Raw genomic sequence first — 21287 nt, 5'->3', positions numbered from 1 at the left:
TAATTTGAGCTCTAGTGATGTGTCAAAGTAAAAAAAAAAAAAAAAAAAAACAAAATAAAACAAGACACAAACATCACATCAGGGTGGGCCCCACCTTCCCATTAGAGCTATTAGAGCTCTTTTATTAGAGCTCTAAAGCATTTTTGATTTATTATTAAGGGTCTGGCTTTGGTCCAGTCCACGATTGGACTGAACCGTGTTGTTGGGCTCCTGGAGGCTCATCACGGATTCCATTTTGAAAATATGAACCGTTCAATGTATAGAACTCTTCGAGTACTATATGCTTATAAAAAATCACGTTGATCGGATATCGATAGCTATGTGATCAAATTAGTTTTATATAAAAAAAATGGACGGTGAATAAATTAACAGTTGATAAAAAACTATTTTGATCACATAGCTATCGATATCCGATTAACGTGATTTTTTACAACTATATAGTACTCGACGAGTTCTACATATTAACGATTCAGATTTTCAAAACGGGACCCATAGTGAGCCCCCATGGGCCCAGCAGCACGGTCCAGTCCGATCGTGGACTGGACCAAAGCCAGACCCTATTATTAAATAGTAGGGCAAATTACAAACACCCCCCTCGAGGTTTGGTGAAAATACAGATTCCCCCTAGAGGTTTGAGAAATTACATCCCACCCCTTGAGGTTTATATTTCCATAACAAATTGCCTCCTGAGGTTTTTATTTTCATACAGATTCCCCCCTAATTTTTCCTAATTTGTCATGAAAATTTGACCCTCAGAAGGCAATTTGTAATTTTTCAAACCTCATGGAAAAATTTGTATTTTTACTAAATCTTGAGGGAGTGTTTGTAATTTGCCCTAAATAGTAATACTATGTCAGATAAGACAAAAACATTAAATTTCATCTTGATAATGTGAGCTCAACATGACGAGAATAATAATATAGTAAAAATATTAAATATTAGATCGATAACGTGAGCTCAACATGACAAGAATAATAATATAGTTTTCTCTAAATTGGTATGGAAAATAATACAAAAATTTACTTTCTAAATATATTTTTAGGATACAGCACTACTCAATTGGTATAATTGACAATTGACTTGTATTTAAAAGTTGGGACGAAATTAGGAGAAGATTATGGAAGGTCATGGCTCCCCTCATTATAATATTTTCTTAATTTAGTGACATTTGAAAGTATTACAAAATTATTAGTTTAATGACATTTTTTAATCTTGTGACATTTTGAGCAAATGCCATTTGTATTCGTACTACGGTAGATACTAGTGCCGTGGTAGATACTTGCAAGTGCTACTATACCATCATGGCTAAAAACTTTCAATAACATTTTGATGTCATGGTAGATATTATTTGTGGCATTATCAAACGCCATTGAAAAAAGATTTAGCGACACTTATAAGTGTCATTACACCATCAAGACTAAAACCTTTCAGTGACACTTTAAAGTCATGGTAGGCACTACTCGTGACGCTACCAAGTGCCATTCGTGACGATAATTCGTTGTAGAACAATTTGATCTGCTTTTGCGAAGACTCGAACCGCCAACCTCCCACACCATAAACATTATGCACCACACTCTTCCCACTACACCTCTACAGCACCACATGATTATATATGCAACATATGTTATTTATATAGAACATACATCCATATTAACATAAAAGTATATGTATAAATATAATTATTTTATTGAACATAATTTATGTAAAATAAACTATTTACTAGCAAAATAAAAAAAAAAAGACCACTTTTGGCGACTAAAAATATTTTTTAGTTGCCAATTCTATACTTTTGGCTACCGACCAAAATCGGATTTGGTCGCCGAAGATGTACTTTCAGCTACCAAAATTTTCGTCGCCAAAAAATTTAATTCCCGCCTTAGGATTTTAGTTCTCTCGCACTAAAAATGACCACTTTTGGCAACTGAACTTATTTTTTAGTCGCCAATTGTAGACTTTAGGCTACTAAAATTTTTTTAGTCACCAAATAACTTTACTTTTGGCTACTAAAATTTTTTTTAGTCTGTAAAACCCACATAATCAGCGACCAAACTTAGTTTTAGTAACCAATTGTAGACTTTTGGCTACAAAAATTGTTTAGTCGCCAAAAAGCTTTACTTTTGGCTACTAATGTTGTTTTGGTTGCTGAAAGCTATACTTTCAGCGACCAAATTTTTTTTGGTTAGGAAATTTAGTCGCCGAATGTGCTTTTTCCTGTAGAGTATATTGAGTTTAATTTATTTATTTTTATTCATTTATTGCATTTCAAAAATTTAGAAAATATATTGACATTTTTTGTTTTTTCAAAAATGCCATTATAAGCTTGGAGAGTTTTTGACTTAGTGGCATTTCTCAAAATGCTATAAAATATTTGTTTATGACACTTTTTACCTAAGTGCCATAAAAAGTAATTTTCACCTACCTAGTGTCCTGACATTTTTTAAAAAATGACATTGCTACTAAAGTTTAGTGGCATTTGTTGGTAAATGTCACGAACATAATTTTTTATGTCATTATTTTATAAAATACTATAAAATTGATGTGACATTTCTTTATTGAAATGCCACTAGAGCCTTATATGTTTGTGGTTCCGTGACATTTTTCTAAAACATTTAATGCCAATTTTTATTTTTTTGGCATTTTCTAAAAACATGCCACTAGTGTAGTGTCACTAAAGTGTAAATTTGTTGTAGTGACATTTTTGTTATAATGAAGTGACACTTTTTTTAATTAAAATGCCACTAGAGCCTTGTATATTTGTAGCTCTATGACATTTTTTTAAAAAATGCCATCAAGTATTCTTTTTGTGACATTTTTTAAGAATATGCTACTAGTATGGTGTCACTAAAATGTGTTTTTATTGTAGTGCCTATTTCTAAGAAAATTATTATTTGTCATAGAACATTAAATATATATATATATATATATCATTTTACACATAAAATGTCCTCCCAGTATAAAAATATATATATGTGTGTATATATATCAGCTTCTTCCATCTTGAATTCTCTTTTTATTTTACATTAAAAAAAACTTTTCATCTTATTAGAAATTACTTCTATGGAATTTAATTTTTTTATGTATATGTAATTTATATGTATATATATATATATCATATTATACATACATGTGTATTTTGTGTATACGGTGAAAAAAATTTGTTTTTCTTTTAGCCCCTCTAATAATGAAATTTTGGTTCCGTCCCTGTTTGAAAGGATTAAAATTTAACATATTGCATTAATTAGCAAATAAAATTTTATAAGAAAATTCTATTGACAATGTTACATATTTTGAAAAATACTAATAAAATATTTTTAAAGAAGTATATTTATGAACTACAGTTATTTTGACTGTGACCCATGTTACCCTAATATTGAATCTATACTATATAAGTCACTTTCAAAATAATTTCTGAGATAAATTCTAAATAGATAGCATTTTTCTTTGCAAGCATGTTCAAATTCATGGAGAAAACATAAGAAAGCAAACGAGCGAGAGCCCCCACATTGGAATGCAGTTTGGTTGTTGTGTCGTTGCACAATAGTCACTGTCGTGCATATAGTAAGACTTAATTTAATCAATTAGGCATAATTTAGTTAGCCATCATGTCTTCCTTAGGACTTGATCTCAATGAGATCATGGGTTTAATTCCTTTTAGATGATTAAATTACTTGATCTCAATAAGATCATGGGTTTAATTCCCTTTAGATGATTAAATTAAGATAGTGCAAGTACTTAGGTGCTTTGCTAAGGGTGAGAAGATTTTCTCTTATAAATGTTAATCTAACAACTAACAACTAACAATTGCTGATCAAAAAAAAATAATGGGACTTAATTTGAGTCCTATTTTGATAATTTGAACAGTTCACTTTTTAAGGTATGTTTAATAGAATATCTCTGTAAAATTCCAAGTTGATCGGATATTAATAGACATATGATTAGCTCAAATTTGTATTTGTAAAAATAAATGGTAGGTGTAATTCTCATTATAAAATTGAATACAAATTTGAACGGATCATAGGGTTACCGATATTCAATTAATTAAAAATTTTATAAGAATATTTTGTTCAACATATCTTAAAAAATGAACGATTTAAATTATTGAGATAGAATCAAAGAGGCACTCGTTATGGGCACGACAGTCAATGTTGTACCGCAGCCACACTATGTCCCCCACGTTGTTTTCATTTTTTCTGAAAGTTGATAAAGTTTTTTGTATATTAATTTTTTTTTTAATAATTTTAAAATTTTCAAGAATTTTGAAAAAAAAATAAAAAAACGTTTTTACTTGTTTTCCTAGCACTTTTCACTGTCCTCTCCCCCTCCCATCACCGGCCACGACCACGACCACGACCACCTACTGTGGATCAATAGCGACCCTCTGCAAAGCTCCGGCCATTTTTTGGTGACTTTCTAGCAACTGAACAGACACCACTCATAATTTTCAACCACCTCCTGATTTCCCTCTAGCTATCCATCTAATAATATATCATAGTTTTAGGGTTTAAATTTTTTTGTGTCAAAAAAAATTTGTTGTAAAAAATATTTGAGGACCATTTCCTATTATTATGATTATAGTCATTAAAAGATCATCTCGAAAAGTTTAAAAAAAAAAAAAAAAAAAAAACTTTTAACGACAAAATTTTAAAAATATTGCTAATAAATTACACTTTTAGGGATACAATAATTTGGTCCTAAAAAGATAATAATTCATCATTAAATATCTAATTTTGTCACTAAAAAAATATAATAATGACATTTATGACAATAAAACTATTTCATTCTTAAAAAATAATTTTGTAAATCTTCATTTCAAAAAATTTAATTTGTTGTAGTGTCCATAACCTATGGCAACACTCCGGCCACCCCCACCACATTCGTCCACCTTCCACTATTGGTCACTATTTTAGCAACTCTCTAATCATGTTTATTTATTTTTCTTTTCATTTCTTTTTAAATTTTTTATGTACACCAAGTAAGTTTTTTTAACAAAAACAAAATACTGACATCCTTATCAAAAGATACCTAAATAATTGCACATAAAATAAAGGGCGATAGTTCTACCATAAATTATTAAATAAAATCAAGGATAAGAAGCCAAGCACAAGCAAAATCTTTTGTGTTCCATTTCTTTGAGAACTTTCAATTAAAATAAGGAAATTTGACGAGGTAAAGTTCAAAGCTTTACTTCTACTTACTGGCATAACGCGGCTATAAAAAAATAAACATAAGCACTAATCAGATGGACATATATTCCAATATATTAGTCTAAATTAGTTTACATTAATTAATGTATTGTGAATAGAATAAATTGTGTTACTTAAAAGATAATTGATGAAAAGTTCAAATTTATAGGGCCATATGATATTTGATCCAAGATTTTATCTTTTTTTTTTTTATAATAAGACATGTTTAATGAAATTGTTCGGTGAGTACAAATTATTTTTTGAATTTTTTTTTTTTTTTTTTTTTTCCTAATAGTACCCCACTCTTGGACCACCGCCATTTGATTGTTGAAAAAATCTTGAGCGTAAGAAAGATAAATAGATAGACAAAAGTAAAATGATCTTTCAAATTATAATTGTCTTTTTAGTCCAAAAGAATAGAATTTGGACCTATTAGGCCAAAAACTTTAGAAATGTACCTCTAACTTGAATACCCTTACTTAAATTCATTTTGAATATGATACCGTATTAAAGTTGAATAAGAACTATACAACTGCATCGGAAATGGATTAAAATTCTTTTCATTATATGGATTAAATGAAGATCTTTAGTCCATAATAAATGGTTAAGAATATTCATATCAATGAGGAGGTGTCAATTAAAAAAAAATCATTATGTGTACATAAGAGCATCTTTATCCAAACTTACAAAATTTGGTGTGTCAAATTTTTTTGAAGGCTTAAGTGGCAAATTGATATATATTAATTTGCTATAGAAACTCTCCACTCAATATCTCAAATCTATTATTCTATTATTTTTAAAAATGAAATTATTTTATTGGGTGGACTCAACATTTGACATCAACATTGAGCATGTCAAATTTCACATATGAAGTTAAGTCAAATGCCAACTCAGCATTTAATATATCAAGTGGAGTTAATGCTTAATGCCAAAATATGATTGTTGGAATATCATATCAGATTTAAAAGCATTGCGTGAAGGTGCTCTAAAATTTTTCTTTTTTTTTTCCTTATTATCACATAAAATTAAAAAATATTAAAAACTCATAAATTTTATCTAGAAATATCAATCAATGACTCACATTCATTACATACGTAGACAAATTCAGTGTTGACCATACAAACATATTACCCAAAAAAATCTCCATAACATTTTTGCATTAAAATTCAATCAGAAATGCTAGTGACAAAGATCTCAAACAAAGAAAAGATGAAGAAAAAACAATGTATAATTCAGATTTATTGTTGAATCTTTGAAACTAAACCACACATTATTTTTCTTAGTATTTTTTTACATGCGAATTCTTAATCCCTAGTATTACTAAAATTGAGATATTTGTAAATCTTTTTCCATCACTAATGTCAGATGGATCCGAATCCTTTGCAACATTTTCTTTCATTTGGCCATCATCTAACAATTGACTATCCTCTTCCATGTTCAGATTCATTTCAAGGAACCCATCCTACAATATAATCAAACCATAATTCTACGTACACAAAAAACCAAATACAAAATAAAATACACATATCTCAAAAAAGATGCGATTTACATGATGTGAGACTGGACCATTTATGAGACATTTCTATCACGTTCTCTATTTGGTATAACATTAATGATAATTGAATCTAAATGACATACTAATTTTTCTGGATTAGTTTTTTGGTGTCACCAGTTCTCTATTTATAGCCACAGCAATTCATTCTCCTAAACAAAGAGGAAACGAAAAAAGGAAGAAAGAGAGATGGGTTCATTGGCCACCCCACCACAAGTAGTAGAAGACTGCTTTGGTGTACTGAAACTCTACAGCGACGGCTCCATTGTCCGATCACCGATAATAGATTACCAAATTCCGATCAATGACGATGGCTCCGTTGTATGGAAAGACAGCCTTTTCGACAAAAACCACGGCCTCTACCTCCGCCTCTTCAAACCCACCACCACCACAAACCCATCATCGTCATCATCGTCATCGTCTTCCCCAAATAAAAAGCTTCCCATCGTGTTCTACATTCACGGCGGTGGCTTTTGCTTGGGCTCTCGTTCTTTCGCCAACTTCCACAACACTTGCCACAGGTCTTTTTCATTGCACTCTAATGGATTATTTACTTTGTTTTGTTTTGGTAATAGAAATTACTTGTCCCCGGTTAACGTTCAACTGGACTCAACATTTGAGATTTTTTACCGGTCAGAATTAATAGAAAGATTCAATTAAACCAAGAGCTAGAATAATGAGCTAAGATATTTCATTAATTTTGACCAATAAGAAAACTCGACTGCGAGTACATAGAAATGTTAAAAACTTACAATTTAAATCTCGTAATTCATCTACAATGACATAAGCACGAAAATTAGGTCTTCTTCTTCTTTTTTTTTAAACAAAAAAAATTGATTTAAGGAAGTTACGCCTTAAATGTTTGAATTTGTGAGAAATCAGAAATTAACATATAATTTATCATGTTATTGTGATAAATTGTGAGACTTAAATTATAAATCTCCATTAATATATATTTTTAAGCAATAATGTTTTGTCTCAGCTTCTTCTATTTCCTTTTTGTTGATGTATTCTTGTTATAGCTCTTGTACTTTTGATTTTCATCAACAAAAACATCTGTGATTCATACTTTCTTTTTTTTCCATTAAATTTTTAGTGAAATTTTTTGATCCGGTATAAAATACTTCAATCCTTACTTTTTTTTTCATCAAATCTTTCTAAAAAATTCTAAATTTATCCTAAAATCATGTTTTACCCATTTTTACAAAATAAACAATCTCCATCCTAAAAAAAAAAAAAAATGGAAATTCGGTGAAAAACTTAGTTCATTCTTAATTTGGTGAAAAATTTGCCATTTCCTTAATTTGGTATAAATTTGATGCAATGAGTGAAACTTAGTCGTAGGCTTGTAGTTCTTCATTCATCAAATTTCAAATTTGAGAAGAAAAAAAAATTGATGAATAATTAAGTACATGGCTTCCTCCGGGCTACTTACCTCGCAAGATTAGTCCTGACTTTTCGAAAAATCAGAAGGTTTGGAATACCTGCGTTATCAAAAAAAAAAATGTTCTGAAGGCTTTTTTTTCTTTTTTTTTTATTAAAAAAAATGTTATTTCAGCCTGGCTTTCGGGCTCAAAGCCATCGTCGTGTCGCCAGACTACCGCTTAGCGCCGGAGCACAGGCTTCCGGCGGCCATCGAGGATGTCTATGGAGCTCTAAAGTGGGTCCAAGACCAAGCCGTGTGTGAGAGTCCAGATGAGTGGGTGTGTGGTGATGAAGTTGAGTTTGATAACGTTTTCATTTTGGGTGACTCATCTGGTGGTAACGTGGCTCATCATTTGGCGGTTCGGATCAGACCCGGTTCGGAGGAGTTGAAGCCGGTTCAAATAAGAGGTTATGTACTGTTGTCCCCTTTTTTTGGTGGGGCAGTTCTGACGAAGTCTGAGGAAGAGAGGGCGTGTGAAGAATTTTGGAATTTGGACATGTACGATAGGTATGTCACTAGATTTTGGCCTTTTAAAAAGATTACTTTTTAATTTTTAATTTATTTTAGATTATATATTTTTTAAAAAATTTAAAAAATCAAAAACTCATCTTTTAATCATTTTTTCAAAACAATTATTTGTTCATTTATGTTCTTTTGCTTTTTTGCCTTTTTTTTTTTTGTTTTTTTTCCTAAGAATATTTTTTTAATTAGAGGTACTCGCGGATCGGTTTTTGACGGTTCAATTTGTAATTTGGACCTCCTCGCATGTTTGTGATTTAGAAAAAATTAAGCTCACAATAACCCGCAATGCGGGTTACAGTTTGTACGGATGGGTTTCGCCGATATGCAAGCGGTTTGCGAGTTGAACTTTTTCTTTTAAAAATTTATTTTTTGGCTTTTTTTTTCATTTTAAAAATATTTTTCACTGCTAAAAGATTCAACACTATCCTCCATTAAAATTGGATTATAAAAATTGGAATGAAAATTAAATAAAAACTAAGAAAAAAAAATCACATAACTAGATTTATAAAAAATTGAAAAAATTTCAATTGAATAATAAATATTTTAAACAAGGCATTGTGTGATATTATTATAATGTTATAATGTTAGAACCTACATGTTTCATAATCAGATTAAAGTGAGTGAGAGAAGTGAAGATTAAGATTACACACTTATAAAACTTACAATAAAATTTGATGGTCCAGATTTTAAAAAATATATGGATATTGTATACACATGCGGGTGTGAGAGTACGGATTAAAGCAGAAGCAGATTCAAGATAAAGCAGAGAAGAGTCAAAACAGATTTTTTATTAATATTCCAATTGATCTCACTTGATCATGTACAGTATTTATAAACTAATATACTCTACCTAACTATAGTTACATTTAACTATAGTTCTAACAACTTTACAACTGCTAGAGTTAATACTAACTAGTGCTAACTAATCTAACAGACTTCAGATGAGGTGGAGTTGTTTTGATCATGCTGGTGCACCTGCTTCGGCAGTGTTGAGAGTGAAGACTGCAACTGTGAAGGTGAAGGCTGAGTTTGCTTAACATGCCCCGTCAAGCTGACAGGAGAAGAATGAGCCAGAAGCTTGTGTTGAAGAAAGTTAAACCGAGAAACTGGAAGGGGTTTTGTGAGGATATCAGCAATCTGGTCAGCAGTAGCAAGATGTTTGATAAGCAACTGTTTGGAAGCAACACGCTCACGAACAAAATGATAGTCCACTTCAATATGTTTAGACCGAGCATGAAAAACTGGATTACTAGACAGGGCAATGGCAGAGAGATTGTCACACCATAGAGTAGGGGGGACAAAAGGAATGTGCAGATCCCGAAGAAGCATGCCAAGCCAGCTAAGCTCGGCTGAAGTCTGAGCAAGAGCGCGATATTCAGCTTCAGTGGAGGAGCGAGAAACAGTAGGTTGTTTCTTCGCAGACCAAGAAACCAAGTTGGGACCCAGAAAAATACAAAAGCCAGTAGTGGACCTGCGGTCAAGGGCATTCCCAGCCCAGTCGGAATCCGAATAAGCAGTGAGAACAAGAGGGCCAGGCTGAAACTGAAGGCCCTTATGAAGAGTTCCTTTCAAATAACGCAATAAGCGTTTGACAGCATTAAAATGACTAACCAAAGGAGCATGCATATGTTGACAGGCAGAGTTGACAGCGAAAGCAATGTCGGGGCGAGTAATGGTCAGATATTGAAGAGCCCCAACAATACTGCGATACAAAGCAGGCTGAGCAAAAGGAAGATCAGAGTCGGGGAAGCTGGAGGATTTAGTAGCCATGGGAGAGGCATAGGGCTTGCAGTGGGACATCCCAGCTTTGGCTAATATCTCAGTGGCATACTTAGATTGATGCAAAAAGAAACCAGCAGCAGACATGTGAACAGAAATGCCCAAGAAATAATTCAGAAAACCCAACTCTTTCATGGAAAAAACTTTATGCATTTGAGCAAGCAATGAGGTAATATAAGAAACATCACTCCCAGTTAGCAAAATATCATCAACATATATAAGTAGAATGGTGATGGCAGATGCAGTCTTCTTAATAAACAAAGAAGAGTCACAATGACTAGCAATGAAACCTTGGGACAAGAGAAAAGTGGAGAATGTAGAAAACCATGCCCGAGGAGCTTGCTTAAGCCCATACAAGGCTTTATGCAATTTGCACACCTTATGAGGATGAGAAGAATCAATAAAACCGGAGGGTTGAGTCATATAAACCTCCTCATGAAGGACACCATGCAAGAAAGCATTAGATACATCCAATTGTTTGATAGACCAACCAAAATGAAGTGCCAGACACAATAAAATGCGAATAGTAGGCTGCTTGGCAACAGGACTAAAGGTTTCTTCATAGTCAATACCCTCCTCCTGGAGATAACCTTTAGCCACTAACCGGGCTTTATAACGAGCAATGGAACCATCAGAGTTCTTTTTCAAGCGATAAACCCACTTACACCCGATGACATTCTTGTTGGGTGGAAGGTCAACTAAGGACCAAGTATGTTGGAGTTGAAGGGCATGAAATTCTTCATTCATAGCCTGAGTCCAAGCTGAAGATTGAGAGGCTTCCTTATAGGAAGAAGGTTCAGTGGGAACTTGAGCCAGATGAGCAGTAGGAAAAAGAGAAGTAGATTTAGACCGAGTGACCATAGAATGAGTGTTGGAGCTTATATGAGGAGCATTATGAGTAGAAATTGGAGCAGAGAGAGGTAAATCAATAGAAATGGAAGAGATAGGAATAGGATAAGAAGAGGAAGGAACTGGAGGATGAGGATTGGACAGAGGAAGAGCAGTAGAAGAAATAGGGTGATTAGCAGAACTAGGAACAGGAAGAGGAACAATTGGAGGTGCAGATGAGGAAAGAGAAACAGAAGAAGGAGAGCTGAAAGAAGAAACAGAAGAAGAAGTAGAGGGCCAGAAAAAAGAATGTAATTGAGTAACTGATGGAACTGGGGAAGAAGAAGAAGAAGAACAAGATGCAAAAGGAAAACAAGTTTCATCAAACACAACATGCCTAGAAAGATAGATATGACCTGTAGAGGGATCAAGACAGCGATACCCTTTTACTGACGGATGATAACCAATGAAAACACATGGAATGGACTTAGGTTGAAGCTTGTGGTTAGTGTAGGGCCGTAACCAAGGATAACACCTGCAACCAAAAATTCTTAGAAAAGAATAATCTGGAGGTTTATTAAACAACATTTCAAAAGGAGTAAGATTGTGAAGCTTAGCAGTAGGTAATCTATTAATTAGCAAGACAGCTGTAGCTAGTGCCTCAAACCAAAGATTTAAAGGCAAAGAGGCATGATGCATTAGAGCAATAGTTGTTTCAATGAGATGTCTGTGTTTTCGCTCAGCCACTCCATTTTGAGGAGGAGTGTGAGGACAAGTAAGATGATGTAAAATACCTTTTTGTTTAAGAAAATTTTGAAATTCAGTAGATAAGTATTCACCACCATTGTCACTGCGAAGAATTTTAAGAGATGTAGAAAATTGAGTTTCAACTAAAGCTTTGAATTCAAGAAATTTAGAAAATACGTCACTCTTGTAATGAAGCGGAAACAACCAAGTAAATTTGCTAAAATCATCAATGAAAACAACATAATACTTGTAGCCTGATACAGATGCAGAAAATGGGCCCCAAACATCTGAATGAATGAGAGCTAAAGGTTTATTAACAGTTGAATTGGACAAACTAAAAGGAAGCCTATGTGTCTTAGAGACACAACAATGAGGACATAAACCAGAGGACGGGTGAGAAGGCAAATGAAAAGTGTTAAGGATGTGATGAAGCTTTGTGGATGAAGGATGTCCAAGTCTGAGATGCCAATTTGGAGCAGAAGCAGCAGTTGAAGAAGCAGCAGTGGGAGAATTGGTACTCTTGAAACAGGCCTGTGGAGAAGATGAAGAGAACATGGAAACTGATTGAGGAGCATGATAAAGACCCTGAGAATTAAGGCCTTTATACAGAATGCTCTTGGTATCCTTGTCCTGAACAACAAACTTATCAGCATCAAAGATAACAGAACAGTTATTATCAGATGCGAGTCTATGAACAGATAACAGATTAGAAGAAATATGAGGAACATGAAGAACTTGTTGGAGTTTAAGTGGAAAAGAAGGAGTTGGAAGCAAACCATTACCAATGTGATGGATAGGAAGAGAAGAACCATCGCCTATTGTGACTTGATCAGTGCCTTGATAAGGCTGATAATCAGAAAGCTGATTCAAGTCATTGGTAATATGGCTGGTTGCAGCAGAATCAACATACCAAGTAGGAGGAGCAGAAGAGGACTGAAATTGAGATGGAGAAGCAGAAGCCACATATGCTGCTTTAGGTGTACCAGAGGTTGTGTGAAAATTATGATCCATGCGATGCCAACATTCCAAGGCTGTATGATTGTATTTGCCACAGATCTGACAAACAATTAGAGAACCAGTATGATGTGGTGGAGAATTCTGAAAAGATGCACTGGACTGAGACTGCTGAAACGGTAGATGTGGAGATTGGAAATTTTTTCCTCCTCGACGAGAGCTGGATCCTCGGAAATAGCGACTTCCACTTCGGTTAGAGAAATTACCTCTGTAGCCTCTAGGAGAACCATTAGAACCACCTCTGTTAGAAAAGGATCTGGTAGTTGCAGCATAGGCAAAAGGAATTTCAGATGCTTGAGAACTTTTATTTGCAGCTTCAATATGAATCTCCTCAGAACAAAGTAAAGAACTCAGAGTTGCAAGTGACATGGGATCAGATCTAGTGCGGATGGAAGTTTTAAAAGCATTATACTCAGCGGGCAATCCATTCAAGATTAAGAGAACTATATCCTCATCATCAACAGGTGCACATGCTAGAGCTAGCTGATCAGCTATGGTTTTGAACTCAGTCAGATATGCATCCATGCTTAATCCTTTCTTAGTGAGATGATTCATCTTGTTCTTGAGTTGATGAACATGAGATCTAGAAAGAGAAGTGAACCGAGATTGAAGAACAGTCCATACCTCATAGCTAGTCTTGCAATGAAAAACAGAGGAAAAAATTGCAGGAGACAGCGTAGCGGTTATGCAGCTAAGAAGATGAGCATCGACATTCATCCATTGAAGATACTCAGGATTAGAAACTTCTTTGTTGCTTGCATCGCTGAGAGTAGATAATGGACAATCAATGGATCCATCGACAAATCCGATTAATTTGGTTGCTCGCAATATATTTTGTATCTGATTTTTCCAGACGATGTAGTTAGTTGAATCTAACTTTACTGTGACAAAGGAACTGAGATTTGATATAAGGAGTGTGAGATTGGAAGGAAGTGATGGAGATGCATAACTAGATGAATCGGCCATGGGAGAGAAGCTTTAAGGAGCTTCGAAGAGGAAAGAACAAGACTCGTTGGAGCTAGTGGCTCTGATACCATAAAGCAGAAGCAGATTCAAGATAAAGCAGAGAAGAGTCAAAACAGATTTTTTATTAATATTCCAATTGATCTCACTTGATCATGTACAGTATTTATAAACTAATATACTCTACCTAACTATAGTTACATTTAACTATAGTTCTAACAACTTTACAACTGCTAGAGTTAATACTAACTAGTGCTAACTAATCTAACAGACTTCAGATGAGGTGGAGTTGTTTTGATCATGCTGGTGCACCTGCTTCGGCAGTGTTGAGAGTGAAGACTGCAACTGTGAAGGTGAAGGCTGAGTTTGCTTAACACGGATACGAGTGCTGGTAAAAGCTGCGACCGGGGTCACAACCCGCAAAATAGAAAAATCCGAAACCGCTTTCGACCCTAACAATTTTGCGAAACCATGCAAATAGGCGCTGGCAGTTTGAGTTGGAAAGTTTTCACAAGTCGGATGATTCTATACACAGTCCTATTTTTAATTGTCATATCTTATAACTACTTTATTAAAGTATTTATAATTTTTAAATAAAATCTCTTTGTTATCAAAAGAAAATGACACCTATAGTGTATTTGGTTTTAGTTTTTTGGAAATCGAGTTTTTTATTTTTCGTATTTTTTATTTTTATTGAATATTTTTAAAATTGTAAGCATTTTTTTTATTTTTTAGATGCATCTTACTTAGATGTATCTAAATAGTAAAATATTTGTGAAAAAAATATTTAAAAAAATTAGTAAATACACAAAATACAAAAAATGTACTGAATTTTTAATTTTTTAAAATATTTTTGGTATTTAGTGAATTTTTTTAATTTTTTTTTTTTTACAAATATTATACTTTTTTAAATGTATTTATGTTAGGTGTGTCTAAAAATTAAAAAAAATTACTTAAAATATTAAAAAATTCATTGAAAACAAAAAAAAAAATGAAAAATAAAAAAGTAAAATTTTTTGAAAGGTATTTTCTAAAAACCAAAACCAAACAAGCTTTATTTTGTGAAAACTAAAACAAAACAAGCTGTTTAATTTTATTTGTTATTTTCTTTTCTTGCTCTTAGATATAATGTGAATTTATTAATATTGACTCCATTGTTTTGTGTCTTGAAATGATAAAATGAGATAAGAAATGTAATTATTTATAATATAACTCTTTATCAAATTACTCCTCAATCATTAAACTATCAAAAAATTTAAATATAAAATTTCTAATACATCACATTTGTATTTATCACTAATATATATATAGGTCCACGAATACATATTTCACTATAGAATTAATCACATACAATAATCTTAATCATACACACATGTTAGACTATGGATCCGTCATAAATTACACAATTTTATTTAGATTGCTTTATGTATATTTTATGTGATTAATTTTGTACTGGATTCTCTGCCTAGAGCTTAATTAATATGGCCAATTGAGCCTACTACGTGCCTTGCTTTAACAATCCATTATTTTTATTTTTTCATAATGATAGAGATTCCCACAAAATACAATCCCTACAACTCACAAAATGATTTGAACTACTCATGTCACTGTCAGAGATAGAAAAAAAATTCATATAACCGACCCCATTTAATGGGACTCAAGACTTGGTTTGGTTTGGTATGATTTGGTTAGATTATCCATATAAAACAATTAGATTGACGTGATAATTCTAGCTTCATGATTTTATTATTTTTGCCTTCAAAACAATTTATAATCAGTATAATTTGGAAAATATATTATATATTTTAAAAAATATTAAGATAATAAAATTAAGTAATTAATTTAATTTAATTTTTTTAATTTATAATTTATACATAATAATCTAAAAAATAAATTATCAAATCAAAACTCGAGGAAGTGGGTCACACTAAATTATTCAGTCCACATATGAGTGGATTGAAAAGAAACCAATTCCAATATATGTATTTGTCCCCTTTTGTGAATCTCTCTCCTGTAGTGGTGATGACTATTTCTAGCGTGCCTCTTTTGTTTTGTTAGGCAAGATGTCCATGTCCTAGTACTACCAAAATTTTGCCAAAAAGTATGACAAAGATTTGAATAGTGTTAAGAGATATTTATATAATATTGTATATTTTGTCTTATCTATTTTTGTATTTGTGATTTTTTAATTCATCACTTTAGGTTTTAGTTAATTAACACTGTCGTATTATAAACTTATATGAAGAAAACCCACTCCTGTAATAATTTAAGAATCAATCTTAATATAATAAAATCAAAACTCCATTGCATGACTTTTGATTTTTAATTTTCTTTATTTTTGATGTTTCTATTATTTATTTTCAGTATGAAATTTTCAATAATTTTTTTTTTAAATATTGTATTTTCTTATTTAGGATTTTTGTTCACCATCCTAGGCTATGTTGGTAATTAGCACCCTATTTTCTTATAACAGTTAGAAAATCAATCTTAATAATAAATATTTTTTCTTACAATTCTAATAGAAAAATATATATTAGTTTGATTTGGTTTCTCTTTCAGAATTCTTGTTTTTGAAAAAATGGAAACTAATTTGATAAAAATAAATTTTTTAAAATTATTTTTGTCCTCCCAAAATATAAAATAATATAAAAACAATAAGTGTTTTTATTTTTTTATTTTTTCATAAAATTATTTTAATTTTTTTAAAAAAAAATTCTGAAACAAATTTTTAAAAACCGAATTAAACATGGCCATTGATTTCTAAAGTGTGCCCTCTCAATAGGATTGACATAAAAGTTGACAAAATGGGACGTTATGTCACCTCATGCAAAATCCATAATGCCCACTTTTGCCACATCATGTACTCATTCCTCTTTTTTGGGGGGGTTTTGGGGGAGGGGAGGGGGGGCTTGGGAGTTGTGGGCTTTTGGTTGTGGTTTTGTGAAAGAATACGAAATGCACCAAAGAAATATGTACCGAGGGACAGGTTGATAATGTGTTTTTGATAGCAATAATTTAGGATCACCATATATACGTAAGTGTGTAATTGAAAAGATCATGGATGTGTTATGAAATAGTTGTGAATCTTTTTCTGTATGTTAATCCTTGAGTCTCTTTGTATATTTGTTCAAAATTGCTCTTATGGGTATATAGTAGTTATATGGGTATATATGTAATTTGGAAATCTCTCTCTGTATGTTAATTTTTGTGAATCTCTCTTATAACTGCTCTTATGGGTATATGGTAGTTGGATCATGCTTTGGTAAACACACTGCTCAAAAGGTATGTACCATATGGACCATTGTTACTTTTTTTTTTTTTTGTGGTACATATTATGTATTTTTGTGATAAATTTTAAATATTATTTTGATAGAGTTATGACAATTTATGATTCAGAAATGAAATTACGCATTTTGTGATGATGTTACGTATTTATGTAGTAATTTTGGTTAGAAAATATTTAGATAAAAAAATTTGTAACATTACGAAAAAAATGTGTAACATTACTACAAAACACAAGATTTTATTTTTGAATCACAAATTGTTGCAACTAATCTACTAAAAAAATAAGTAACATTTATTACAAAAATGCGTAACATACACCACAAAAATATGTAACAAGGTACGTATAATACACACCTTTTGAGGAGTGTGTGCTATTAGCCACTACATCATGAGTTAGGGTTTATCAGAGCATTCACCTTCATCACCATCCATCCATCTTTCTCAAATCTCACATTCAAAACCTACCCACCCTTAAAATCTTGAAAACCTTTTGACGGCAATATTCGAATCGTAATGGTGGCAACCATTTGATTACCAATACTTTTCCGGTAATGACAATGAGTGGAAGTTTTTCCGACAACCACAACTCAATGAGACGAGAGGAGTACAACAATAAAAACTCAGATGAGATTCATAAATTTGATGGTGTTCTTAGCTCAGAAGAAATTGGTCTTATAAAGGTAAGTTTCTTGAAAAACTGGCAAAAATAATAAAATTGTTCATCATTTTTTCGGGACTAAACTCCTGAACACGTAACCAAAATTCAGGAACATAGGCCTGAACATTGTTCATTTGTTCAGGAACAGATAACTGAGCATTTTTTATTTGTTCAGGAATAGATAACTAAAACTCGTGGAGATCGCAGAACTCACAAAAAGGAAATTTTGAATCAACAATAAAAAAACTCTACATTTATTTTTTGAGGTCATGAACAAATATGTGGAGATGAAATAGTAATCACCTTCGTAGATTTTATTAAGGTTTTTAGAAGAGAGGCTTTTTGGGGTGTGAGGATATGCATTCAATTGAATGGTGGAATATTCTTCCAACGATAGTTTTGGTATTGTTTGGAAGGAAAAAAGAAATTTTAAAGGTTTTAAAATTTATAAGTGAAGGTCCAAAAAAATAAAAAAATCTAAAATAATTAATAAGATGTTAATTGCAGTAGTCATATACAAGTAAAGCTTTCGTTTGATATTTAGATCTTGTTTTTTTTTTTTTTTTTTTCTTCCTATTAGCAAATAACCCCGTATAACTACTATAGTGTCATTCTACAATACACACTTCCTGTTAGAGTTTGTACCATATGCCACTTAGTATCAATTGCACTTTTTCCATTAGGTCAGGAAATCATGTCGTCAATACTAGTAGCTATCAGGAGTATCTAATAATTTTTCTATCCAGACTTGATCTTAAGTTCCATTTTTTTTTTTTTTTTAAATTCTCAAGTACAGGTTTTGGAGGCTATCACTACCAGAAGGAGCTACTAAAGACCACCCATTGTCAAACCCATTTGGACCTTCAAACTCCTTGAGCCTCAAAGACACAGCCCTTGATCCTATCTTGGTGGTTGTAGGTGGTGGTGAAATTTTGAGAGATAGAGTAGAGGACTATGCTAGGAGGCTGAAAGAGTTTGGAAAGAAGATCGATTATGTTGAGTTTGAAGGAAAGGAGCATGGTTTCTTTACAACCAAGTCCTCCTCAGAAGAGGCCAAGGGTGTCATGCAAATTTTCATGGACTTCATGTCCAAAAACTCCAGTCTCCACAATACTAGTACTATTGAAAATAGTAAACTTGCTTTTAATAATTTGGGAGTTACTCAATTGAGTTCAAGCATGCAGTGATGTTAGTTTTATGTTAAGAGAGTTTAGTAATATTTTAATGTTTTAGTAGTGTTATAAAGAGTAGTGGACAAAATGGGTAATAATGTGAGTGTGTTACATATTTAGAAGAATGAGAATGTAACAAGGGTGAATGAGTATGAGATGGCAAATTTAAAGTATGAGTGAGTAGTTTTTCTCTTCCAAATTGTTTGAGCAATTATTGTATAACCATTTTATTTCTACCAAGTATCCTATGAGTTCCTACACACACAAATACACAGAATGTTAAAGTATAAGGGTTGGTGCAAGAGATTACTTCTTCTTCTTCTTCTTCTTTTCCTTTTTTTTATTTTTATTTTTATTTTTTTATCAACAAAAAATAGAATTTATTGATGAAAATATTAAAGTACAAAAATAACAATAATATATAATAATAAAAAAATGCTAGTGCACAAAACATTACAATTAGACTAATCAATCTCAATTAAGTTACACCGATAAATAAGTCTAATCATCTATTAGTACCATATGGATAAGTTGATAAGGGATCAGCCGAAATAAAACAAAGCAAACAAAAGACCAAAAACAGAGAAATGCCCGAGTAATCAGAAAGCACAACCATCAATAATACATTAGCTCACCACAGTGCCCTGCCTCTAAAATGGCTCCACTTTTATACCAGCACCAACTTGTCAACATCAGTACCCACACTCTCTTTCATTGTAATCTTCATTGACATAATTACTGGTTAGGCATCATGGAAGAACCTCTGGTTGATAGATTTGGATCAAAATTTAAAAAGAGAAATGAGAAAATAGGTATAAAATGTAATTATATTTTATTTATTTTTATTTTTAAAAATTTCTTTTCAAATTTATAAATCAAACACAATGAAAATATCAGTTCTTAATGCCCTGCCTATCAGTTCTTGATGCCCTGCCTTACAAATATAAGCTACTCCCACAACCTTCAACACAACAACCAGCCAAGTAAAAGAACACCACAATCACCAATGATTAAAATCAAAGCAGGCAACACTATATCTGGGGTGCTCACGGACCAATCGATCGGCCAAAATTGATTGACACAATTCAATTCACCTGTTGTTAAGTGGTTTAAGTACTATGGATGAACAGATGAGGATAGCAATCTTTTAAATCTGTCTATATTTGGGCAGACGACAGATGAGAGGTTACCTGACTCAACTTAATTCGTCTTAAGAAAATGATGTTATATTTTTATGATTTGTATATTAAAAGAAAATATATTTTATTTAGTAATAATGTTAGCTACTTATGAAATATGAAAGTTTGTCCTTAATAAAAAATTTTGGACTCAAATAAATTCCAAAATAATAAAAAATTACTCTAAAATAGTTCAAAAAAAATCATAAAAAAGTAAAGCCCAAACCACCAAATTGATCTGCATCCATCCATCAAATCGCACAGTCTACTCAATTCACATTTGCCAACTAAGCGGACAGATATAAAATTAGTTTTTTTTTAATCTGCCTAAGTTTATGAACGAATATCAGATAAAAGGTCACATGCGAACCAACCTGACATGCGATCCAACCCGATTCGCGAGCACCCCTAGCTCTATCAACCCCCACTACACTGCTCTAATTTGCTGCAATTCATAAATAAACAGTCATCGAATATTCCTTAGACTTTGCTTTCGATTTCACTAAAAGAACCCACTCCCGACAAGATAATTTCAGGTAAGTGCTCTCATTTAGGTTGGACCAGATTGAAAATGAGCTCATTCCTCGCAATCCAAATTGCACTCGGTATGGGCATGCATTGTGCCAATTAAATCATATCCCTTTAATTTCCCATCATATCATCAAACCACTTATGCATTACCTTGACTGAAAATTTTGAAATTCCACTCAAGAGACTAAGGCCCTGTTTGGTAGAGCTGTGGGAAAGTGCTTATACCTTATGCCTAAACAGCTTATAGCTTATAACTTTCAGCTTAAGCTGATTTCCAGCTTATTCTTAAAGCATCTCCTGCCCCACTCAAAGAATAAGCTGTTTTCTGACTTCCACAAAGCTATAAGCTATAAGCTATAAGCTAAACCAAACACATCAAAATAACTTAAATTAAGCTGAAAGCTGAAATAAGCTGAAATTAAGCTGTACCAAACAGGGCCTAAATATGA

The 21287-nt window shown here is 32.4% G+C and overlaps 1 protein-coding gene across 1 annotated transcript; it reads left to right on the top strand.

The window, feature by feature from the left end:
- The first annotated feature begins 6881 nt into the window (after positions 1–6881).
- Positions 6882–19533, top strand: LOC114274185 (strigolactones hydrolase CXE15-like). Its single transcript, XM_028216054.2, has 3 exons — positions 6882–7256; positions 8294–8668; positions 18754–19533. The coding sequence occupies exons 1-3, from the start codon at positions 6925–6927 to the stop codon at positions 19142–19144; spliced, it is 1098 nt and encodes a 365-aa protein (XP_028071855.2). The 5' UTR covers positions 6882–6924; the 3' UTR covers positions 19145–19533.
- Positions 19534–21287: the final 1754 nt, after the last annotated feature.

This window comes from Camellia sinensis, chromosome 12 (assembly GCF_055761805.1).
Source record: "Camellia sinensis isolate YWXY chromosome 12, ASM5576180v1, whole genome shotgun sequence".
In the NCBI taxonomy this organism is placed as follows: Eukaryota; Viridiplantae; Streptophyta; class Magnoliopsida; order Ericales; family Theaceae; genus Camellia; species Camellia sinensis.
Note: the sequence above shows the minus strand (reverse complement) of the source record. Positions and strands in the feature narration are given on the sequence as shown.

Bases quoted from the DNA above. Each gene is read 5' to 3' on its own strand.
- LOC114274185 (XM_028216054.2), top strand. From the start codon at position 6,925: ATGGGTTCATTGGCCACCCCACCACAAGTAGTAGAAGACTGCTTTGGT. The intron at 7,257-8,293 runs GTCTTTTTCATT...ATGTTATTTCAG, and splicing joins TTCCACAACACTTGCCACAG to CCTGGCTTTCGGGCTCAAAG. The intron at 8,669-18,753 runs GTATGTCACTAG...TCTCAAGTACAG, and splicing joins AATTTGGACATGTACGATAG to GTTTTGGAGGCTATCACTAC.